General features: G+C 35.4%; 1 protein-coding gene across 42 annotated transcripts in view; it reads right to left on the reverse strand.

Annotated features, from left to right (window-relative positions):
- LOC148677633 (receptor-type tyrosine-protein phosphatase delta-like) overlaps positions 1–26896 on the reverse strand; it is a 656126-nt gene that overhangs the window by 77037 nt on the left and 552193 nt on the right. For 28 of the 42 annotated variants that reach the window (XM_088606136.1, XM_088606233.1, XM_088607187.1 and 25 more), the window contains 3 exons: positions 5207–5395; positions 3311–3328; positions 1154–1264 (listed from right to left, as the gene is read on the reverse strand). In XM_088606136.1, coding sequence (XP_088462262.1) covers positions 1154–1264; positions 3311–3328; positions 5207–5395 — 318 coding nt within the window. The remainder of the gene's footprint in view (positions 1–1153; positions 1265–3310; positions 3329–5206; positions 5396–26896) is intronic. The other 14 variants (XM_088607477.1, XM_088607120.1, XM_088607027.1 and 11 more) reach the window with 1 other exon arrangement.

Below are 26896 nucleotides of genomic sequence, written 5' to 3' on the forward strand. Positions count from 1 at the left end.
GCTACCTTAGAATCAGAAACCCTAACTAGCATCATTTTGAAATTTTAACCATTCCACATTAAGAAAGAAAAACGTACCCAAGGTCTGAGGTATTACTGTACACTAAACCAGAGTTGAAGCAGGAATGGCAGAAACGGACTTCCTTCTCAGCCAATTCCTGATGCTGAAAACCTTTTTAGATTCTTAGATGTATAAACCCAAAGCCCAAGAAGCGGACCCAGAGATAAAACATCCACGCTGTCCTGGAGATTCCTGCCAGATGTTACTGGGTAAGAGAGCTTGAAAAGGTTTGAAAGCGACTGCAAATTTAGCCAGACTGTGTCATACTGTACATCCAATAATCACCAAATTCCTCAAACCTTGTGCAAGTTGTAAAGCATCAACAGAAAAATTAAACACATTAAAATTTCAAAATCAGGCTAGGTGACTGCCTAAATAATCATCCACACAGAATAAAATGAGTTTATGTTGTCGTAGTATCCATATGAATTTTTCTTACCAGTTCTAGGAAAAAGAGTACTCTGCAATCCATGTGAGAAATTAAAAACGGCAAGATATATTTTTAATAATATAAACTGATGTTTTGTCATCTTCTTGTCATTAAATATTTCTTAAAAGGTAAAAAAGAAGTTTTATATTCTTTGGGAAACTCATTAATATTATATTTCTGAAATGTTTTTTGTACTTGCAATTGAAAGAAAGGTCCTATTTCAAGGAGGAAAAAGAAGACATGTCCATGTCCTCCAGAAAGGAAGTGACATTGAAAGATTAGCGAAACGTCTTGACGCTTATTGAAAGAGGGAAGCATGTGGAGACATCCCGCTCCACCATTGCAGAACCAGGAGTTAAAGGCAATTAGTAACACACCAAGCAATAGTGTTGTAAGTGTAAAAAAAACAAACAAAAAACAAAACAAATGCAAAGCACAGGTCCAAATTAATGCAAGGAAATAGAATGTAGAAATGTATACTTACAAACCCCATGTCACAGGATACACTGGACTCAAAGATGCAATAGTTAATCCAGTTCGCACAAGATTCAGTACCCTTTTAATCATGTGTCAAACATTTTCATATTACAATTTGCCATTTTATTGTTTTCATGAATTCAGTATCCCTTCTGAGTGAAAGGGTTCGCTTTTCTTTTCTCCTACCTCTGACATATAGATTGGCAGGGGCAGAGTATCGTGTACCATCATTGTTGGTCGCAACACATTCATATTTCCCCTGGTCAGACTCTTCGCTCTGCTCAATTTGGAGGGCACCTGCGAGGGAATAAAACGCATGGGGCACAAAGCCAGATTAAACGGCTGCAGGTAAAATGGAGACCCGCACATATAAACCTCTGCTCAACTCCTGACAGGCCCTGCGTGTGAAGGTCCTTTTACTCCAACTCCGCGCTTCACTAGATTTGTGCTACTTTTCTCTTGATTGAAACTGAACCGACAAAGGCTAATGTAATGAAAACAAAAGCTGAACTTTCTCATGCTCGAGACCACAACCGCAACCTCAGGTAATTAAAAATCACCTCTGTGTTTTTCAGCAAGGCTGTTTGTTTTCTTGGTTACCAACCTGGACGTACAGTATGTCTTGAAGAGAACACTTTATTTAATATAGATACATAGATGAACATACAATTATTTCTATATTGCATTACTGCTTCTCCCATTGTCTCTGCCACACAGTGCTGACGTAGTTTCAGGAATCACACTCAGCCATTATGAGAGACATTATCAAACATGTACAAAGCAGTCTGGAGTTTTAAATGGCACTCAAAGCAGAAAGTCTTGAAATTACCTGTTTTGAGAAGGTTCACATATTTAAAGATACTATTTTAAATTTCTGTTCAACATTAAGGAGATTATTGTTACTCTAGAATTTCTCTAGACAAATGTAACAGATACAACAAGCAACTTTTCTTGGGGGGTAGGGGATAGGGGACATGGGGTAGACAATCCTGCAATAATACAACATTTCACTGGACTGGTCAATATGGAAATGGGTGAAGCAGCTTCGCGGGAAGCATGACTTGAATTAAACAAAAGAGGTTAACAGTATACAAAAGCACCATAAGGATAGGGAACAGTTTAAAAGAAACAAAGCCAGGGAGTTCTATAATATTATAATCATATTAAGTAACAGATGTATTTTATTTGGGGATGGTGTTTGACTTCACCATCTGATAGAAGCCCAAAAAATGCAGCAAATTCAAAAAAGGGGTAGGAAAAATCGCTGCTTGGATATAAAAAAAATAAATAGAACCGTGATTAGTTACAATAATAAAAAACAAAAACAAAAACAAAATACCATTGGAAATTACAAAACTTTGGACATGCAAATCTTTCCAAGAACAAGAAATGTATGTCAGAGCAACTTACAACCTTTTGACAACCCTTAGCTGAAAAATAAAATGCAAGTTGAATTAGAAGACAAAATTCAAAATCATGGCTGAAGCCCAACAAGAAATCAACCAACCACTGCCATATTGTGAAAGGGCAACAAGAGACACCCAGTAAAATCCACCAATGGGATCAGCAGTGTGGTGTCATAAAACCCAAGAAAAATGTTTTACGCATCAACCACTCTCCAACTTCAGCCATGTACTCAAAAATGACAAAAAGCGCACACCCTAAGTCAATTATCCTTTTCCAAACCCTAAAGAATCAAAAAAAGGTCAAAAGGTAAAACAGCCTTCAACAAAAGAGCAAAAGTAAGAAAAATAGGTGGAATAAAAAAGCACCGTAGGAACTTTATCAAAAAAGTAGTTGTTTGGGGCTTTTTTGTAGAAGGTAGAAGAAAGTAAACAGAAGAAAGAAAAAAAAGTTGGCAAAGATAGAAAGATTTTCTTTGGAAAAAAGTACAAGAAGTGTAAGAAAGGCAATGTTGTCTTCAGCATATCTGCATGAATCCACACCATCTTGGTTTTTAGTGCTGAACAAGAACAGCTAAGGGAAAAAAATGTTTGGTTGTTTTAGTTGGACAAAAAGAGGGACAAATGATTCGCTGTGACTGGGCTATGGCCAAAAACCAACAAAAAAAAAAAAGATTTTAGATATGCTTCTTAATTCTCTGTTAAGCATATCACAAATTAAAAAAGAAGTTCCTTTTTTAACATTAAACAGAAATCAAAGAAAAAATAAAAGACACTTAATGGGAGAGTTAATGGAGTTAACCAAACAGGACAAATTAAAAAGGGAAAAGAATGAGGAATTTATGGATTTTTGTTTCTGTAACGGGACAAAAATGGGGAGGATGAGAGGACAGCAAGAATGAAATATTTCATTCTGTGAACGTTAGTTCAGCACTCTTACCTCGTATTGGTGTACCACCTGGGTGGATAATATGAATGCAAATAAGATTAGAAAGAAGAAGCATTAGTACGAGAAGAAGGAGGCTGGGGCTTTGGAAGAAGAATCAAATTAGATTTAACAGAGTAAGCAAATAAAGGTACTAAAAGGAAAAAAAAGAGAGTAGTTTTTTACTCTACTGGTAAAACAGGATTGTCATAGATATTAGATTATAAGAAAGTTGTACAGTTATGTACCACAAGGGCAATGCCATCTAAGAGTGGCATGGTTTCTGGAAGAGCATTAAGTGGGAGCTCTTTAAAGGGAGTTTGGATTATGAACGGGTTGAAACAGACTGTTAACCTAAAACCTGTAACTTAACCTTAACACATACTTTAAACAGGGTCTCTGTCTCTTAAAAGCATACTGGAAACACTACCGTATAGAAATATGCAAATATACACAGAGTGATAAATAGGATACACTGAAGGCAGGTAGGAAAATAGTGTTGGTCAGGTGGGAATATGGCATCTACTTAACTACGTCTAAGTGACATTTGTGTGCTTTAGACAGGTGTTTCTATGGCTGGAACGACAACAATTGTGTGGAAGTGTGTGCCACTACGGATATCTGGTGACTACACTAACTGTTAGTAAAATGCATGCCATGCATTTTAATAATAGTTTGAATATGGAAATTAGTGGGGGTGAAGTGCGCTTCAGAACTAAGCACTTACCAAAGGATTCTGGAGATTTAAATACGGAGAGAAGAAAGACAGCATAAAAATATTATTATATTCCTTAGACTTTGGTACAAAGTTTTCAGAATTAAAGCTTTATATACTATATACTGTATATTCTACTTCACAGGTGAAAAACGTTAATTCTTACATTAAAAGGTTAATTTACACAGTTCTGCTGACAACAAGCAAAAGGCAAGTTAACAAGACGAATTAACATCACAGGACAGGTCAAAAGCTGAGAATTCTGGGAAGACAGGTGGTCAAACATCTCAGGCTATAATTGGTATCATTACCAAATGCCAATCGTAACAGCTTATTACAAGCAAATATAGTAGCTGGGAACTATTTTATATAAGCTTATTTAATTATTTTGAATAAAAAATATCTAGATTACAGCAAAAAAGAGAAAATTGGGGGTTGGGAAAGGGAATATTAGGGAAACGCCATAGGCAAAGAGAAGCAGAAGCTGGAGTCTACACCAAAAGCAGGGACCGTAGATCCAGAGTTAAAGGACTGGGAAAGCTACTGCGCGATCTCACACACTACTGTGGCTACTTAGTTTAGAAAAAGCATTCCACTAGAAAAAGCACCATGGTTTTGTTAGTCGAAACAACTTCTCTTTGGTTACATTATGCAAAAGGTGTTATGTATTAGTGCAAGGGGAAAGTTAAGATCCAAACTGCTATTGATTTGGTTAAAAAACGTTGAAAAGAACACAAAATATAGGCATATACCTTTAGTGAATTCTGTTTATTTTCTTTTTGGTCATTTTGTTTTTTTTGTTTGTTTTTTTTTTACCGAATGGTTAGAAACCACTGATACTCCTTTGCAAGTTCTGAATGAAGCCCAATGTTGAAAATTAATTGTTTTTCAGAAAATAAAATGGAAACAAAAGAAAAAAAAAGGAGAAAATGGATCCGTCAAATACTGCGAAAAAAGCAGTAAAGGAAAAAAAAATCATCAAAAAGTACAGTCACAGCAGTGAGCATTGTGGAGTAAACAGAAGCCGCAAACACACAAGACATTGAACAGGCCATGACAACAATCAGAGACAAGGACGACACACACCAAATAATACATAGAAGAGGAAAGGAGTAGAAACAATATAATTACCTACAAATTAAACCAACAAAAATGGGTAACAGCTCTTGTAGTTGTTAACAATAACAAGACCATACCTGATCGTAACTGCTTGATGCGCCCGTTATTGTTGCTTGTGTTAACAGGTAAGAAGTCTTTGAACCAGGAAATGTCCGGGTCTGGGTTTCCACTGGCAGCACAAAGCATGGTGGCTGTGCGCGTGCGCTCCACCACTTTCAACTGGGGGCCCATGTCTATGGTGGGAAAACCAGGAGGAAGCTGGTCCTCTGCAACACAGAAAACCACATCATGTTCAGAAAGGCAATCAAACGTGCCACAGCTCACACTAGAATGAGCTTATGTAAACAGACAACCAGAACATTTGACCATATAATAAGAGAAAATACTGCACCAAATATTTGGAACATGTAGAAATAATAATGCATTAAATCACAATCCTGCAAATAAATGCAACTCAAGTCTTATGTATTTGTAGCCATGAACAACATATTGTTTCTATACCTACAATTTATATGATTGTGCTCATCTTATTATCCTAATTCCCTACATCATTGCTTTTTTTCCTTGCAATGCTTTAATATTTTATAATGCAGACCAGCAGTGTAGAATAGGATATAAAACATGTTCCCTGTTCTTGAAAACAACTACCGTTACAAGCAGTGTTTTGTCTTTTGCATTCTTCTCAAGGCGTACTGTTCCTCTATTTGTCTTGAATCTCTTCTTTAATGCTGAAACATCACTTTATGCTGTAGTTGCTTAACACACCCAAGCATGTTTTTTAAAAATCATGGTTTCATGCTTGACTCTTGGCAATACTGGACAGAAATGCAACACATGCAACTCAACCAATGACAAGACAGTACGGAAAACTCAAAATGACTTTACTTCAGGTCCACTCTGTTGTTGAGTTTGTATGTTTTTGGACAGTCATTGTATCACTGCAGTTTGACCAGTAATGTTTTTTTTCTAAAAAAGAACCAAATGAGAATGATGGGCTGAACAGCCTGTCCTCTCTCGCTTGTGTATTTTATGATACTCCGTTCTTCTACCACATCAGATCGAGAAGCAAGACGCAAGAGTATAATCCACAAGTCGATGAATTGTTTCATCAATGTCAAGTGAACATTTTCTTTTAAATGAATGATCAGGGTCAAATGCGTAAATTTGCTTTGTCGGTACTGGAGGAGTTCAGTGCTCTACAGTATCTTCTATTAAGCAACAGAGGGTTTCACCTTGGAAATAGTAGACAAAATCTGACTTGTGCTTACATAAAAAAAAAAATCTCAGTGCATCTGCATGACCTTTGTGCTTATTTTACCACTGTTGTGTTCTCACTGGCTGTTTGGTACTCCAGAGTATTTTTTTTAAATATATACATACTGTAGATGTGCACAACAATGAAGATGTAGCTTGCATACTAACAAGATGGAGTCCGCCCTAAGCTTCTCTTTCCCTTTTTAATAAGGGTAATTAAATTCCTTCCTTCCCCCTCATGCACAGCACCTTTTTGATTCACTCACTTCATTAAATTTTCATGAGAAACATCACAATGTAACAGATTTAAACAGCCAAAGCTATTGTATGCTGACAGTCATGGCCTGTTTCCAATCTGGGTTTCAGGTGTTTAAAAAAACAGCATTCAATATAAAATATCTTTAAAAATGTATTTTCTAATGAGAAATCACCTGAAAGCAATGTTATACTGATTTCTTTTTGTGTCATTTTTTAATCATGTATTTTACCTTAAATTATACAAGATGATTCATTTCTTGTACACATTAAGATTGCTCTGCATTAAGATCATCTTCAGCTCTAAGACTAAATATTTTTTCTTGAACATAATAAACATCAAGATTCCGATACAATCTACCAGCATTACTCCTAAGGCTACATATGAAATACACATTAAAATAAAATAATATTCTGATTCTTAGCACAATCACAGTATTCAATGTGATATCTGTCCCATTGGATTGTGGACTCCACTTATAGTAAATTCTGGAATACTACTCCTTAGGTCACAAAGTTAGAATTAATGAAAGTGAACCGGCAGTGTGAAGTAGCTTTTAGGGATCTGAACTTGTAACTAAAACATTTTGTAAAAGGTTAGAGGTCCAAAACCCCAGTGAGAACAGTTCTTGTACCCCTGAACAAGATACTTTACTCAAATTTGCTTCAGATAAATTTTCATCTGGGCACACAGGCATAAAAATGCTGAATGTATCAGACAATTTAATAAACTACGAACTGATTTGTGACAAAAGAATGCATAAATTGTCTTTTTTATATCAAAAAAAACTTTTTACATTGTTTTAAAAAAGTATGGAAAACTTTTTAAGTTTTCCACTGCAGGTCACTAAGAATGTGACAGCCTTCCTATATGTTCATGAAGCTTTACAATAGCATCTACAAAATGCAATGCAATGTCAAGCCATGCTAAATTAGTCATCACTAATTTAAATTAGCACTGACCTTCACTGAGCCATTTAACTCTGTCACTGTAATTGTCCATTAAACTGCAAATTATAGAACTTCTGCCTAACAGAATACTTTTATACTTTTTGAAATGATGTACATTATTATTATGTATTGTTATCATTCACCAAAAATACTTGGACTATGTCATTGTAACCAATAGTTGAAGTCTTTGCCTTTCTATTTCATGTGATCTTCCAAAAACATTTTTCCAGCAATACAGTATTTCAGGTGAAGTCACTGCTGTCAGTCCAGCAGGGAAGATATGAAGACAGTTTTCCATTCACTCCCCAGATTGCGTTTTAACCACAGAGAACTAACAGAAAGTTTTATTATTAATTTGGCATTTTACAAAATATTACAGAATTCACATGCAGTATGATACAAAACTACCTAGAACACATGTTCCTTTAACAACCTATGAAAAAAATAGTGAAAATGGAAACCTTTGGAAAATCTTTGGCCTGCAAATGTGGATCTCCCAGATGTCAATTAGAGTGCTCCTTTTGTGTTCTACACTGAACCCCAAACACAACCTCAACAACATGTTCTTCATTAGCGGAAAATACCACAACTGGTGAAGAGCTGCTATTTTCAGTGATTTGTAGTGCATCAAGCTACCTGTTGGGAGATGCTACAGGCTATGCTGACTCTATTAACGTCTTACGTTACAATCAATCACACCACGAACGAATGGAGGTGAAGTACAGATAATGTGGCAACTGAAAAAAACTAACAGCTCACAAGTAAAAGATCCTTCAAGTACCCTAATAGGAAATATGAACCCTGTATCTCTTCCTAGAACAAAAGATGGAGACACCCTTGAATGTATGAACTAAAAGTATTTTGGCAGCAAATAGAGTATTTTTTTTCTAAATTGTTAAGATACTTTGTACACATACAACCACAAGTTGCATTTATGAAGCAGTGCGCTGTTGGAAGTAACTGGCATAAAAAGGAAAATAATGCAAATGACTTTATGTAAAAGCTTACTGTATGAATATTGTTTAGTACATGCACACTGTTTTATTAAAAAAATATGAAGACAAATGAATTTATTCTTTAGTAAATCAGTATCAAGGGTTGGGGGCCCTGTGTTCTATACTGAGTTTGACCTTTTGCGTTCATGGTTCCATACATTCAATGAATGAAAGAATTACATTCTAAATATTCTGCGACGCTTCCCACAATTCCAACTTGTTTGGTTGTCCTTTGCAATATCCATAGATAGCATCACACAGGTTCTGATGTTCACAAAGGCCAAGGCTTCTTTGTTGTGTCCCATCACCCTCTACACATTTTAACACACTGACTGCGCACCTGGGGTCAATGTCATGTTGAACGTGGGACCCCTTCCTTATGAGATGCAGCTCTGAGGAAATATCAAGGTAGATCAGAGCCTGTTTTTACCTGTCAGCAGTCGGGTTACCCCTGATTTTATATGAATCCTGGACACCCCAAGCTGATCACAATTGTACAGTTTGTAAAAACATTTATGAAGTTTCTCTTCACATTGTTTCATATGTCTTGCTTTCTTTTGGACTTTCCTCTCCATACCAAAAGGCTTCTAAGCAGCTACATGCCCCACTGTATACTGTTCTTGGAGAAACAATACCTCCTGTATTTGCAGCAGGGTCATTCATGAGATCTGTACGAGATTAACACCCATCTAGAGGACAATTTACAATTCACTACATTACAAACATAACATTGCATTCACATAACTCACACTCAAATGCCAAAAGAAGGATTCATTCATCATAATCTAACAAAGAGACCTCAGCTAAACATACAGGGATGAATCCATTTTGGTTCAGTTCAAGTTCAGGTAATTAATGGTAACAAATATAGCCGTGAGGAAAATGAAGACATGCCTACTGAATTTGTTATTTAGAAATCAAAGGATATACAGTAGCAACATTTATAGTCTAGTATTTATATGACCTTGCAGATATTTTTAAGCTTTTGATGAAGCAAGGGAACAACATACTCCTCCCACTTATTCTGGCACAATGAATTCACAATTTTTAGAAAAAGATCAAACTTAAACACTGAAGGCATAATGACCTTCAATGCTATTCCATGCATTAATATTAGCAAAGCATTAGTGATAAACATCATGTAAAAATAACTGTCCAGCTGCCCAGTTTGCTGACTTTTGATATAGATTCTATATACATAATATTTGAGTGCACAAAAAATAATAAAAAAAAGCTTTAGGTAGAATGGGATGATTTTTTAGATCAGCCTTTTTAGATCAGAGGCATCAATAGAGTAGGTGGCTCTGTGAAAACACTTGATCTATGGTGGGTCTAAGGTTATTTGGTAGAAATAATTTAATCAATATCACAGAGTTAAAAGCTGCATGTTTTAACATTTTGGAAGCTGAGAACATCCGGTGTATCTGTATCTGTTGAATATCTCCTGAATAGGAATATACATATTCAATTTACTGTATTATAATTAATGTTTTCCAATCATTCTGTATGAGAAAGTGGTTGCTTTAAAACCCTTTAACACCAATTGAAAATAAATATCAGGGTAATTCAAGTTATCGTGACAAAGAATACTTATGCCATTACAGAAACAGGTAAGGTTTCACAAATGAAATACCACAATTTTGGACTTCTATGCTGCAAGCTATGAAAGAAGAAATTAATATCTTTTTTTTCCCCTTATTACAATTCCTTTTGAAGCATGCATGTCATAATCTTCACAGAAGTGAGATGAATATCGTTTGAATGCCTGGAAGAAGTATTTCTTTTTCCAGATTTCGAAGAGGTAGTTTGAAACAGGTTCAAAAGAGATCTATCACAATTAGTTTACAAAAATAAAAACAGAAAAACAAATGTTAATGCTAATAAGGATAGAAATAACTCATATACACAACAATGTTAAAAATATATGCTAAATATGTTGCACATCCAGAATTTAAAATTGCCAGATCAACCGCCTATCAGCTCAGGAAGAACTGTTTTAGAGATGCAATCTACATCTTCAGTAATAATAACGGACACAAATTCAGTAACCTATTTTTATTTTTTCCTAATCTAGTTTGCTAGTGAAAAGTGAAAAATGTCTTCATTCCTGAGCTGAAATAATACTTTATACATAAAACCTGCTGATGCTCCAGATGACTTTAGAAAGTTTGCCTCTGTCCTCCAGTGTCACATAATAAAATCTAATGAGTGTGTTCAGGCTGTAAAGCAGAATATAAAGAATCTATATGGAAACTAAGGTGATTTATTTACTTAATAAAAGAATATTGCACCGGTGGAATTATGCTGTATGTGTTGAGAGTCACACAGCTAAGTTAGGAATAACTAAAGAATTAAACTGCTCTTATCATAATATGTTTACCACCCTGAATCTTTACTGTTCCTCCATTAAATATAAAAACAGAAACCCAGAACATATACTTAAATCAAGTACTCTTGATTTGATTTGACAAAAAGGATGTACACATTCATTCATCAATTCAATTAGAAATCAGGTAACTAATTACATAATTTATAACACAGATGGAACAAAAAGCAGAAATTCTCCAGGATCAGCAATGACAGTCCACAGACCTTATAATAAGCTGCATAAAACAATCACATTTTTAATTTTTTAAATAAAAAAAAAATGAAAATAGTGCTTGTTTAAGTATTTTGTAAAAGTATTTACAATCTATAATATTGTTATAACATTGTTATAACATGAATTGGTTCATAACAATTCAAGTTGACAAGGAGATCAATTTGTTGTTTTCAAAATAAGTAGAATCACTTTTTCTGATGAACTATGACAAGCCAGGCAAACAGAATTGTCCTTCAAAGGGTGTACATCTAACTAAAGCAGAAACTTTGCAGGGACAAACATTTCAATATTCTTCTGATCCCAGCTGCATTTTAAATGGAAATAAATAAAGTCAAATACAGAGAAGTCACAAAAAAAAACAGCAGTGCAACTTAGTATAAATGGCTCAAAGACAATTTGCACACATTGGCCTCGGTAGATTGATTTTGTAAAGTAGACTTCAATGCCATATAGATAATGGACAGTTTGAGTTTGGAAAGGCACCAGTGGGTGACTCTTTTCACTTGGATTTGCCAGGGTTATCTACTCTGCTTGAATAATTTTGGCTGAAGTGTGAACAAGTGTCAGTCATTAAAACGTGTCAGACTTTCAGTTAATTTACCAGTCTAAATAAAAAAAAATAAAACACTTTTTTGACACAGTTTCAAAAAGAAACACTGAAACAATGTAACACTGAGAACAAACCGTCAGTTCTAACTCCCCACAAAGAAAATGAAAATATCTATGTTATTTTGATTCTTACACATGGAAGCCCACTTATTTAAACACACTGGTGGCTTCAAATTAACAAAAATGGTGAATTCTTATGTTCATACCAACCTATTACTCATATCATATAACAGTGATATAGCAATTTGAATGACTTGTGTCCGTTGGACAATGAACTCTAAACGAAATGGTCGCAAGTTAAAATCCAAGGTGAAGACACTCTGACTTTACCCTTGCAAAAGGCACCTCGTTCATATTGCTGCATAAATAGTGTTACGTTCAGTTTATTTTTTTACTCCCCTCCCGTGCAGGGGGTCCATTTTTGGAGGTGGGTGTGTCCCTAAATTTGCTCTCTCTGTGGATTGGTTGAAAAGAGCTGTCTGGTTTTAAAATGCCAGTGTGGGACGTCCAGAGGGAGAGGTAGAATAGAGGTGTGGAATACACTATGCCAATTTTTTGTAAGACTGGTCCTGGTTTGTAGTTTTTGGTAAACGTGAGATCTGTCGGGTTTGTCTATTTGGTTGTGGTGGGGATTGGGATTGTTGTGGCTCCTATGTGTTTTTTGGGGTTTTCTTTTACAGCTTAGTTTAGTTTAAGAAGCTAGCTTGCAGAAGACTTTTCTTTGGCTTTGCCACCCCTTCTTTTCGGGATACAGGTTAAGAGGGTATTGGGTTGTAGGAAAGTGTAGTGTTTTTTTTTGTCTATTTCTGTCTGTTTAATCCCTGGCTCATATGTTAGTCCCCCATTCTCCCCTAGACTGAGCCATATTGGGGACATAACAATGGGGTAACAAAATGTTTATTTAAAAATAGTTACAATCATCCTGAATTACTCTGCATAAAAGCATCTGTCAAATCAGTAATAAATATTCCACCTAGTTAGTAGATGTGAGTTTAGACACTGAATTTATCCATCTTTTGAGTCCAACATTCTTGTCTTAAGGCATAAAGAAGATAAGAAAGCAGAATGAACTGGAAAAAATGTTTTTCTGCCACTGGGATAATGTAGTACAGTGGAAACTAGGGAAAGTGAAAGCCTGCACTAGATTAATGAGATTGCAGTGGCATTACAATTGACAGGCATAACTAACAAGTTCCTCAAAAAAATGCTTTAATTTAATGAAGATAATTAACTCTCAGTGGACTGGACTAACATTTAAACACGATTAGTTAACATTTACCCGGTTAACACAGTTGAGTTTATTTAACAGCGTTCAGGAAGAGCTTAGCTTACCTAAATCAGATTTTCCAGCGGATGCAAATCATATTATCACAGTGTGGGCATTTCATTAGGACTGCAAGCCATTACTTTAAATGGAAAGAAAGCACACTTTTTTCCATTTGAGATCATCCTTTGTACATTCATAGAAAATCCTTAAAATAACTTTATAAAACACAGCCTGCTGAAATTAAAAACAAATTAATTTCCTCTGCAAGCTGTGTGTCTTAAATGCTGCTTCCAGCATGAAGAATGTATAGGCCTCAGTAGTACATTCTGTTCAAATGAATTGAGCTCATTATACTTTTTGTCAATGAGATGCAATTAAACATCACACTGTAACTGCTTTTGTGAGCCCTAGACACTTTTACTATGTCCTTATTTGGCATGTATGAGAGATTTATTATTATTTTAAATCTTATAACCTACCTAAATCAATTTTTGACTTTTCACTGTGTAGTAACTAACATTTACTTGTTTCTTTGCAGCTTACAGGCTGAAACTCTAAAGCTGGAGGGAACCTAAGGCACAAACAATAGTACAGTGAACATGGTAAGTGCTCTGTTTTAATGGAGCACTGGACTTTAAACTAAGCATACATATACTATAGTGTTTAACATTAATTTTGCATAAACAACACTTTCTAAATGTAATATATCATGCAAACCTACAGTATATGAGTATAAGCCACTGTTTATTTGGTCTATCTTAAAAGTTATGTTTGATGAATACATTTAACAGCGCGTGTGAAGGTTTATAGCCCTCAGAAAAGAACAGCACTGTCACCAAACTTTTGGAACATGGTTTGAGTACAGAGATCACTATATTTCATTATTCTGTTACAAGTATAAACTCTAAGTTAGAACCACGAAAGAGCAAAAGCGAAGTACAGCATCATAACTTTACAAACAGAACCTTCTGTGTTTTGTTGTGAGAGTAAAGCTGTGAATTGCTAAGCAAAAGAATCAATTAAGCACTTCTAACTCTCAAAATATTCTGATAAGTAATAGTTGGGAAAGTAATCTGTTTGGTGTTCTAGGAGGTGGGGTATAACAGACCATACCTGCTCGTTTTGAGCTCTGCACAGAAGCAGAATGACAGTTAACTATGCCTAGAAGTCTCTCATGCCACATGCTTTTTAATTGAACTTGCCATTACAAATTCCACTGATCTGCAGAAAGGATTTTCAAATGGCTCTCCGGTGCCTTGGACTCTCAAAGAGTCTCTTTCTTGCATGTCTGTGGTATTCCTGCTGAATGGGGATAGGAATTAGACCGACTTATCCCCCCCCCCCCATGCAGGACAAGTCCTTCCTCTTTTCATTCATCTTAGAAAATCCCCCAGGTTCATAACAAGATAAATTCTTTTAATGTTTTCAGTAGATACAATCTTCTCTTCTGCAATGGGTCATTTCTTTAGGCACTAACCGGATGAGAAAGAAAATGTTTCACTTTATTATCACTGGGATATTTTCTTCAACATTGCAGCCCAAGGATTATGAAATGGTGAAACCTTTAAAATGCTACACTGAGTTCTGTGAATGTGCTCAGTTATCCCAATTGTAGTGTACCAGTAAGCCAAGGCTGAAGGATATATTCACAGTATGATATTCTTTTTTAAGAGCAAGAGGATGTTCTGTATTATGAAAACTAACTACACTGAGGGAAAACTGCTAAAAAATGACTTTGATCACTACAATGTGTATAGTGGATAGTATAGATTAAATTCACAGATTAAACAGTATTAAACCAATCTATGTTATACAAAATGAGAATGCAGAACTTTCCAGGCATTAAGACTTCATTAACAAACATATTTTACAACCAAACATATATTTTCATGGATTTTAATCAATGACAATTCAAGTTAATTTTCCAATTAGTCTTTAAAAAATCTATCTGAATTCAGTAGAGAACCCAGCAACTTTGTATACTTCACTTGGAAAAAAGATATCACCCTACGGTGGGCAACTGATGTATTGTATGCATAGGCACTAATGATGGTAAATTGATTTGCCACTAAATGAGGGTGACTGGCAAAGATATAATATGAGAAATAACAATTTCTCAGAAAGGAATTATTATAGGGCAAAAGACCTGACTTTATAAACATACAATTATAGTAGTTCAGGTGGGTAGCTGCGTCAGCATGCGTAGGCTGCAAAGGAACAAGTAATAGGTTTATTCCATGCTGAAAAAAAGAAGAAAGAGAACACAACGTTTCGGCCGTGGAAGTTGTGGCCTTATTAACTATAAGTTATAGTTGTGTTCTAACTATACAATTATAGTTACAAGTAATAGGTTTATTCCATGCTGAAAAGAGAAGAAAACAAAACATTGTGTTTTCTTTCTTCTCTTTTCAGCATGGAATAAACCTATTACTTGTTCCTTTGCAGCCTACACATCCTGATGCAGCTACCCACCTGAACTATAATCATAGTTATATTTGTAATACGTCATAAATATTTACAGAATATACTTTGTATGATACACAAGTGATATCTGGACATGTGAGAAAAGCCACCACAAAAGGTAATCAATGGTAAACCTGAGCCAGCGCAGTTGTACAGTCTGAGTAGCACAAAATAAATTATAGCATCAAAGTGTTTACTGTCTACAGAGACCCTTAAGTCTACTGATATTGTTGTTAGCCATCAAAGCACGTGCAGTTCAGTAGAATAGCTAGATTCTCAAGGAAACTAATATGCCTTAAATTCCCACCAGAGCTTGTTAAGAAGCCCCCTGAATACTGGGAACTTAGTCTTGTCAAAATTGAACATTTGACTCACACAAAGTTCATCCAATGTCATAGTAAGGTGGAAAATGACTACCTAATTACCTGTACTCATCAATGAAGAGTGTTGCTCTGACTGATCAAATTAATTGCAGGGAATTTTGAAGGGCCCTGAATTAAACGGTCTGAATTATGCCTTAGGGGGAAACAATGACTAGAAGTCAAAACCAGCACACTACCATTAATGAGAATGAGTCTAATTATTAATAAGAATGGGTCTTATCTAAATCAAAACTACAAACTATGGGGGGTTTATGTATAAAATCCCAAGCAGTGATAAGTACATGTGAAAGATGTGTTTGTGCATTTGTGTGAAAATGTTTAAGACATATATCCATCAATTAAGACATTATTGATGGATAAGACATATATACATCAACTTCCCTACGGGATTAATAAAGTATTATCTATCTATCTATATACCCTGCAACGGCTAAAGAAACAGCATTGTATATGATATTACTAATATTTGACCATAAACCTGCAAAAAGGAATGTGCTTCTCTGCCCCTCTTCAGTGGGTTTGAGAATAAGGAAATTATTAAGCCAGGCTACAGTTTTGACAGCTGTTGATTCCGATTTATTTCCACACATGCCATGAAATACGTCTTGTCCACAGGTTGGACAGTAACATAGGTTTTAAATTCCATTCTATTGAAAGCAGTCACTAAGGCACAGAGCTGACGGACTGTAATCTGTGGCAATACTAGTAAGAATAAATTCACTAGGCCCCTGAGCTGAAAAACTTTGCAGACTGTATTGATGCCCCTTCTTATAAGCACTGCTGCTTATTTGAAGAGCACAATCCCCCAGACAAACGAGCTACAGCTCACCTCGGTTTCTTTTAAAATTCTTCTCCGGTTGCATTCCAGTGTATCTGTATGTCAGTTATTTTTCCCTTCTCTAGAAATACTCCAAAAGCAATTAAAATTTTGAGGTTGCAGTGTTATTAGTGGTAAAAAATATTTTCACAGAAATTAGTGGTTGGAATGAATAAATGTCTCCTAACTTCAGTCTCCTAGCTGGTTAGGTAAGTAATACAAAATAAACATTCTAATATCAACTCCTCAAGTGTGTATTTGCCCTTAAACCCCTCCATTGTAATGAGATGGCCATACAGAAGGAGCTGTTGGTTATGCTTTTGCTGTCATTACAAAATACAACCTATCAAATAATTATTATTATTATACTTATTACAGAAAATACAACTCAGAGACTGTCCCTGCTTTCGAGATTGTCCCTGCTGCTGACTCTTTTTCACCAAAATGTAGAATTCATTAGTATCAGTGCCTTGTCAACCACATTGAGACACATCTCTGAAAGTTACCAAAACACGTTATGGTCTGGCTATTTTACCAGCCCTTCAGCTACATTTTTGGATTGGGCACTTTTTTGTTTTGTCTGTTCTCACCTAACCATTATAGAACATACTTTATTATTATTATCATCAATTTAACGCAATTTAAAGAACACAGACTTGTAGTAGAGCCTACAGCCCACTATTTATAACTGGCAAAACAGGTCACAATGTCTATTAAAACTGTGATTTAACTTGCCAATTTTTATGTTTAAAAGGAAATTTCAGTTCCATCAGCCAATTAAAAAAAGAATCCTTTGGAATAGGAACACAGGTAAAAAATGTTGCTTTTGTTTTATATTCTTAAATAAATTCTTCCCATTTTGTTTTGAGCCAAAATCACATATAGCTAGAATTCTATAACAGACTTTAAAAGAAAAAAAATCTTCTAAGCTGAAGAAACCAAATTTTAAAGAAACATATGAGAATCAAATATCAAATAGGCTATATGCATTTAATTAATCTAATTCTATAACCATAACAAAGTATTTTCATGCATGAATACTCCTTCATTAGATATCAATTGAGATTGTAATTACAATCTTATAAACTGTTTGAAATAATATACTTTGAAAATTCAAAACACAATTTGTCTTTCTTGCCTGTTTCTGACCACAATAACAGTGAACGTTTATGATGTGAACTCCTGCTTATTGTCCCAAACCAGTTACTAAAAGAATAATCTTCTCTAACAATCACAGTTCTACCACATTTCCGACTTCCTATTATGTAAAATATTTTGTTAAGGCATAATGAGCACCAGGGAGTTTCTTATAGTTTGTCTTACAATTTCCAGTAATAATAAATCCGCTACTAACAATATGCTTCCATCATGTTACTTTGGTTTTTAAAAAGTTCCTGATAACCTGGAATCAGTTCATTTTCTGGTGTTTGGCATCTAACAGCTCAAGCTCCAAAGAGCTTTCTGGCAAATCTGCTTTTTTAGCAAAATGTCTTTAAAGATTTGATACATTTAAATATAGGTAACACACTAAATTCTGAATTCCAAAAATGATGTGCCATTACACGCACACATTTATTTTAAAAATGGGATTTGTTGAAATACAATGAAAGGCTTAGAAGAGAAATGGTAAATGTTGTTGAACACTGCCTTTGAAGACCTAAAGAAACAGTTTATGCTATCTGAATTTTTCTGTTACCACATTTCGCACTTGAATTACATTCTATTATATGTGTTCCAGGGCTCTGCCCAGAAATTTCTATTAGTGTGGCACTGTGAGCTGGGGGTAGGAGGTGGTTCATTGTGTCGGAGAGGCTGTGTGGCCAGGATGGAAAGCCATTTTTTCCGTGTTTCGATCTTTTTTTTTCCAATAGCACGGCTATTTCACTTCTTACGGAAAGGTTGAGTGCACTCTGTCAGGTGCTCATTTTATTTCCTTGATATTAAACCATGCCTTTGAAATCAAATATAAAGGCCCTGTGGAGTACTCCCTGGAAGGCTCCATTGTTTGGACAGAACCCTATGATGCTGCGACAATATTTCTCGTGTTAACCATTTCAGCAAAATAATGGCTTTGCAAAGGTGTCTGACCTGATAAAAGGAAATCTCGTGGCAAACTACATCTGCACCTCATCTTCACGAAGGTCTATCGCAGGGTTTGTGTGACAACCATCTGACTCAGTAATCTTTTCTTATTACATTTTACTTCTACTATATTTACTATATTTCTAATATATGGTATATTCATTTTATCTCTACTATTCTACTATTTCTACAGATCTAACACACTCAAATTCCCATTACATATTATGAAACACTCAATCAATGTACTGTACATGCAATATGGGAAATAAAATGAGTAATAAAGAAAAACAAAGACGTAAAACTTTTGAAAACACACAAGCTGCTTCTTTAAGCAGAAAAAGTGCTTAGGTGAAGCAAAACAAATACAACAAAACACAAACAACATGGAGGTTTTAACAGTTTTTCCACTGATAAGAGGTCTTTGCTTACTTTATTGATTTGGCCAAGGATAATGATAATGTTTCTGGTGATTAAACCAGAGCTCTTCAAAGTAAACAGATATTGACTGTTAGGAGCTGACATGCTGATAAGTCAATAGACCTGACCAGGGCAGATACACTGATAGCTCCCTGAGAATGGGTTCTAAAAGCCATCTTACTGACCCATACTGCAGTGCATTTTAGCAATGACCTGATTCTTATTTAAATACTACTATCGCAGAGTGCATATTTATAGGATGAGCTCCAGATAATTTCAAAGTAATGTTCTTATGTAATTCAAATAAAAAAACATTGCCTCTTTGAATAACTGCTTCACAAACCAGCTTTAAACAGGCTAGATTGGATTTGAACAACAATGAAAAAAAAAAAACTGCTGGAAACTTTTCCCCCATCTGTGCTGTGAAAAGAATCCTCAAATAGCCTTGCTGTCACTTGTCTATTATATTTTAAGAGATTACTCTGTAAAAAAAAAAATCTTTCATCGGTTCCAAGAACTTTCTATTCTCTTCTCCTTAATTTAATCTTTGAAAGAAAGAGAAGTAATGGAATTGCCACTGGCAGGTGACCCAAACAGCTGAAAACACAAGTGAATTTGATGACACTTAACCCACAGGGAAAAATCCATTGCTGGAGGGCATATAGATCTGAACCAATGAGTAAGGCATATGAAGTCATGCCACTAACTCTTTCTAATACAGTTCCCTAGAGTTTGAACTTAACAGTAACCAAATTCGCCCGGGGAATGTGAAAATACAGACTGCCAGTGGTGATAATTAAAAATAAAAGATTGGTGAGCAAATTTTAACACATTGAGGTTTAAGCAGCAGGCAGACTCTAGGAACTTCCCCCTATATTATTTGTCTTGACTACCATTTTTGCCTGTAGTTAAAAGCTTTATATAACTAGAGAATTTGGAAGCGTACTTTTGATCATGCAACAGCTTGCCACCATTCCTGTCTCATTACTACACCCATCTTGGAATTAGCAACATGTACTGAGCTTGCATAATAGTAATGACTGGTCATTCCATGATATCCAATTTAATATCCAAGTCTGTTCTGCAGTCACTTAACCATTTATTATCAATCACCAAAACAAACAGAATATAATACACTTAATAAATGTGGAAGTGTGGCCAGTAAAATTCTGTTTGGGTGATTTGCAAGTATTCAAGCTCCTTTTGCAGCTGCGAATGCATTCTTTGTCAGGGTGCTTTGTCAGCTGTAAGACACTGAGAAGAAATTGATAACAATATGATTAAAAAGAAAAGCAAATAATCGATAAAGACATATAAACCAGAGCCAGGTAATGTAAACTGAGGGTAGACACTTCAGAGTATGGCATTTGTGTTTGTGTTAACATGCCTTTATTTCTTGCTTGTATTTGTAAGTATTCATTTTCTTATACTTAGGACTTAGGACTTGGCTCTTAGCCAACTCTTTTGGCTAAAAAATGTACTGAACTGGTATTGACCTGATTCTCCTTCTTTCAAAAAGCACGATAATAAACTATAAAAAAAAGCAAAATGTGCTGTATTTGAATGGTTCACCGACGATTTCTTAATCATATCATCCCCAGAAAAAAAAAACACTACAAAATATACCCTTCGTGTCTCTCTGCATCTCCTGTAATGAAACTATGCTCAATGAAGCTTCATTCAGTAAGTCTGTTATATCTTAATGAGTGGGACAGAGGGACGAAATATGAAAAGAGTAGTTGACATGACATGCTAGATGAGGGAAAGGCATCTTAACTCAGGGGTTCACTGCCCACCCCAACCCCCTTCCTGTTGCCAGGAGTAAGCTAGGGAGTTTGCTGCAAGAGAGTAGATGGGGAAGCGGGGATGGAAAGGTCGGTGGCTGAGAACTGCAGGGAAATGAGAGAGATATGTGAGGGGTGCAGGGGCCAAGACTTATATACATTGGCAAGTAGAAGTGACTAGGATCTAAATTCCTGAACTTCTGTTATGAACTCCATTAAGCTCCAAATTCCACAGCAACAAAAATCTAGTAAACACACAATATAGTGTATTTAGATTATTAGACAATTTTTATAATGTTCCTCATAAAAGAGTAATTCTCAAATCACAGGCTGTAGGCATGTAGGGAAATCCTTCTATAGACTGAAAATAGTTTAAAAGAAAGAAGAGGTTATGGGTAGGGGGTAAAAATTAGGATGATGTAATGTTAGTGGAGTTCCACAAGTATCTGTATGAGGTCCACTTCTATCACTAAACCATATCAATTTTCCTGACACTGGTACAGTTAGTAAACTAGCCAAGTTGGCAGATAATACGAAAATTATGAAGCTTAGCAAACACTGTGAAGCAGCAAATGAAATTCAAAGAGATTTAGAAATTCTAAAATGGGTAAACACCTAGTAGATGATATTTAATGTAGTCAAGTCAAGATAATTATATGCAGGTGGCAAACAGATAAACTATAAAGAAATATGACTTTGAAGAGCCTACTTATTAAAAAGACTTGTCATATGTTGATGTATCATTAAGATCTTCTGGAGAACGTGGAGAAGCAATAAGAAGGCAACGAACATATTAGATATGATTAAAACACAGAATATGTCTCCCAGGACATATATTTCATTTTCCATGACATCAAATACTCTTTGCAAAAATGTATTAGTAGATAATATGCTAAGCAATCACATGAAGTTACAGATGAAATAAATATTAGTATATTCTGAGAAAGCTAACCTTTAATCCCAAGTGATCCCTACGCTATTTCTAAAATAAACATAACAAATAATATTTTGATTACTAACTCGATATTATTATACATTATTTTTGTCAGTCTTTTATGTAATTCATGTTAATGAGCAATTAATGGTCAAATAAAATTATATTGGCTTACACTCCTATTAGATTGCAATGAACTTCAATTTGGCACATTTGTCAAATATATTTTTGGAAAAAGAATTGTGTATTAAAAATATTCACACAAACTGGCACACATGCATAATCAATAATCATAGACAAAAACAATTTAAACGTGGCATCATTCTGGTTTTAAGAAGTTTAATTTTAGAAATGAACCAGATGTTACATTAGCTTAAGGTTGTAACCACACAAGGGTTTCAGAAATACACAAACAAATCTCTGTTTTTTAGGCTTTATCAAAGCTCCTGCTAAACAGGATTTTGCAAACAGGATTTTTTTCTTCAAAATATTAGATTCTGTGTTTATATGAAGACCTTGCAGATCTGAAATAATCCCTGGCTAGCTTTCTTAAAAAGTGAGAATTTTAACATTTAAGATGAGAAGCAAAGTGTCTGGTAAAACATAGTTTGAAATGTAGCTGAGGTTTTTATTGGCACTTCTTGTGCGTACTGGCTAGGCTATTCAAAGTACAATTAACATTCTCTGGTCTTGCTTTTTGTTGGACATTTTTCTTCTTTTTGGAGTAGTGCTGCTATTTTTTAGAAGCACCAGCTGTTAAAGTCAAACTGAGAGTACTGGCAAAATACCAGTTACAGCACATCTTAGCTCCCCTGTGGTAGGACAAAAAAAGCTCTAGTTAACAGGACAGTTTCAACATTGTCCGTCACACAAGATATCTACTGCATCCGTTTGCCAGGAATAGGGATGCCTTTTCCAGTTTCTGCAGAGAGTCTCCTTTTCTTTTAAGGTATATCTGCAAATCAAAATGAAAAACCTATTGTTCACTGAGGTTTCATCATTACCAAATGGCCATGAAACGCAAACTTTTTTTCTTGGCAACTGATAAAGCAAAATTGCCGTGAGACAAATTTTAAAGCAATTCCCCTTATATAACAAAGGTAACAAAGTAAATTAGAGAAAATTGCTTGGAATTATCATGTAAATCAAGTTCTTTAAGCAGTAGTTCAAATCTGTTTTCAGTTTCATAGCCTAAAGGCAACATAAGAGTTAAAGTCATGAAGCTGTGTCCGGTCTGTTAATTAAAGATCATAAAGAATCAGCTCTGACAAGAAGACAAGGTATCCCATTACTACAATATATACAAGTATTACTGTGAAAAATGTGCTTCCTGACCTCAGGCTCAAAACCAACTCTTTTTTGATGAAACTGCTGTGTTCTGCACTCCTGCTTTCTGGGATTCATATGTTAAATATATCTCTTTTGAGATTTTTAAATCAACTTAATGCTTCCTGTGGTTAATCATTGAAATACCTATTGCTAATCCCCTAAATTGTTTGTAGTTATTACAATGAAACAATCAATCAGTGTAGTTTTACTATAAATCCCTTCACTGCGTTTTAACAAAGACTAAACAATTAGATTCTGTCACAGAATAGAAAAATAACCACAAAATATGAATAATGGAATGTGTGGCATCTTTTTATTTTTCAGCGAACTAAGAACCATGCAGCTCTACCACTGTATGTTATGTTATTGTGTGCAGTATCAATCAAATAACATTAAAGATATTAGTATTTTAAACTCAGTAATACTTAATGTAATTACCATAATATTTCTAAGTAATTACATGCCTATTATTGTCCTGTAAAATAATGTTACCAGTGGTGTTCATAATTATTCTCTGATAACAGAAAGTGACAGTTCCTCCTGTACAAGGTATGATAGATTATTCCATGATGTATGAGCTCTGAAGCTTTTTTACTTGCATTATTTTGCTATGTCTTAGGAATACTGAGTAAGTCTTCAGCCTTTCATCTAAATGAGCAGCAAGGACTGCATGGTGTCAGAAAAGCCATTAGAAATGGGAGCAAGGCCATTTAAAGCTTAAATCAGGGCCAAAATCAACTGGACAAGAAGCCGATACAAGGCTCATTACACTAAGGTTATGTGTTAATGTCTCTGCTGATGTTAGGGAGCTTTGGTAGTACTTAAAACAACACATTAGACCATTAGAATACCAGTGAAAAACGAATTGCATTCAATAATCAATCCCAGATGTTTCAAAAGCATACATAAGTCTTTCATAATCCAAAGAAGAAAAAATACCCTCCAGGTTTATTCATACTCTGATTAAAAAAAAGGAACAAATCATCTTACACCAGAAAGAACTGTAGATTACTTAAAAAGATATAAAAATGTTATTGTTTAATCATAATGGTATTGTGTTGAGCATAGTCATATTTCTCATAAAAAAAACTGAGATTGCAAGAGTCATATTCACAACAAAATCGAATTTACGATAAAATTCTGCTCTGCATTTAATTTGTGCTGGTCTCTCTCGATTTTGGACTGTCCACACTCTGGGAGCTCTAGGCACAGCACTGGCAACTCCTCCTGGCATGAAAAAATGTAACATGCACGTTTACAATTTAAAAATAGTCCTGAAGAATTAAAAAAAAACAGAGAAGGAGACTTTTGATTTGTTATGCTGCTGACATGCTGTGCACATTGCCAGCATAGCAACACACACTGGCCCTCCTCTGAGACACTGGAAAAAAGGCTGTGGAACATGCGTGAACCAAGACGCATGTATTTTGGAGAAAGCTAAGTGGACACTTTAGTGCAGACCTTAATATTGAGCTTTGGCACCTTACAACCAAAAAAATTAAGTACTGATTCAGCACATTGTAAGCGTAATGGACACCTCCAGAAGTATACAGATGTGTCCATTCCAAACGTAAGGCTACGGGCTCCCACCACAGGTTGAGAGACAAGTGGGTTGAGAAGTATCTGTAGTTCTAAAGACAACAGTTGGAGATCGTCGACAGGTGTCTTCAGGAAAGAAAATGTTAAAATCTACCATTCGACATTTCCAGGATGACGTCTCTGCTGAGGATGAACCACAAACAGAGGGGACTCAAATTTTCTAAACTTGTCTAAACGACAAATGGAGTCATGATGAGATGAAATTAAGACATGTTCAACAGTGTATGCTTCATATAAGCTTATGTTCAGAAAAAAAAACATGTCCACTGTGAAGCATGGTGATGGGACCGTTATGTTTTATACAGGTGTCTCTGCTTTATCGCGATACATGAGTTCCTGTAAAGTCACGCATTCAAAATAATAGGGCTTATGGGAAAAACAGGGTTAAGGGCAGACCACTCAAAATCTAACCAAAGCTTTACCACGTTTATTAGTTATCCTAACAAAAATGTTTACACAGTTTAAACATGGTAAATTGATAGTGTAGCATTTATGGAATGGTTCACAACACGCACCCTTTATTACAGGCCTCTATCAGCCTATTACCAGGCAACAAAAACCATAAACCTTTCGCACAAAACTTAAACACACAAAGGCAGCAAAGAGAACACTTGCACAACTTTAGGGTGAATACAGGGGTGAACATCAACCAACCAAATACAATTTCCTAATAAAACACTATTTACATAGCTAAGGATAGCTAGCTGTCAGCCTATGGGCCCTTAGACCATCTCCCGACAGTACTCCAACAGTGGTTGCCAGCCTGCATCGCGGCGCATACTAATTATCTGGGTGTGCTTCCGCCAAGACATCAGGTGGGGGCGCTACAATAACAAATAAATACTACAGTAAACTTAGGACCTTATCTGGAAAAAAAGTTCACCACCTGAAATTTTATCACCAGCACACCTCTTAGACACATTCTTGTCACCTTGTCTACTCATATGCAGAAGATTTAGTTAAAACAGCATGAGAATTGAGGAGCACCTCCAAATTAGCACTTCCTAAACAAAGCACGTGGGACAACTGAGCATTATGTGTATTCCTCCGCAGACCGCCACTTTCAGTTGTTTTACTCCACCATGCAAAACGTAAACAGATTGGGGATAAAACTGTGTATGGGCCAACACGACTTTCGTGTTACACAGACATCTGTCCCCTATTTACAGTACCAATTGTGTATGAGCCAATTTGCGTTTTGGAAACTTATGTAATAGCAGAGATCAGTGTGTTTTTCATCTACGGGTCCTGGATCCCGCGTTTTGGCCAAACACCTGGTTTATTCTGACAAGAAGCTGACACTTGGCCAAAAATGAATATTCTAGCATGATAGCGCTCCAAATTGACAAAGAAGTGGTTAATTGCTCACAAAAATGAGTGTTTTCAATTTCCAAGACTTAATCCAATCTAACATTTTTGGTTCAAGTTCAAGAAGATGTGTCAAAAATGGAAACCAAGGGTTCCGAATGACCTACGACAATTTTGCCTGAATTTTGCTAATTTTGTCAAAAATCTCTCGTCAGAAGTATAAGCTCCTCCTTGAACACTACTGCAAGTGTCTTACCTGTGTAATGTGTGCTTGAGGAGGATTTACGTAACTGTCCCCATCATGTTTTCTGGACCTTTATTTATAAAAATAAGGCTCTGTGAATGCTATTAGAGAATTTAGAGAATAACATTCTTAGAATTTCAGCAGGACACCTTAAATCCATAATTCTTTGGGTTGCATAACGCATTTGGTTCGTATTTCACTGGTATCATGAATAAATTTGAATGGCATTGTACACCTATTTAATATTACGTCTTAAAAAAACTTTAAATTGCACCACACACCACAGTATGGATCAAATAAAAGATCGGCATAAAAAATGACCAATTACCTCCACAATCAGTATGTAATCATTTATTTAAATACATTTATCCCATGGTTTATATTTTAAAAATGATAAACCAACTGTGCAACCTTACAGAAATTGTATGTTCTTTATGAACATTAAGCTTTAATCTAAAGCTACCATAGATCTGA

Source organism: Lepisosteus platostomus, chromosome 1 (genome assembly GCF_059453375.1).
Source record: "Lepisosteus platostomus isolate fLepPlt1 chromosome 1, fLepPlt1.hap1, whole genome shotgun sequence".
Taxonomy (NCBI): Eukaryota; Metazoa; Chordata; class Actinopteri; order Semionotiformes; family Lepisosteidae; genus Lepisosteus; species Lepisosteus platostomus.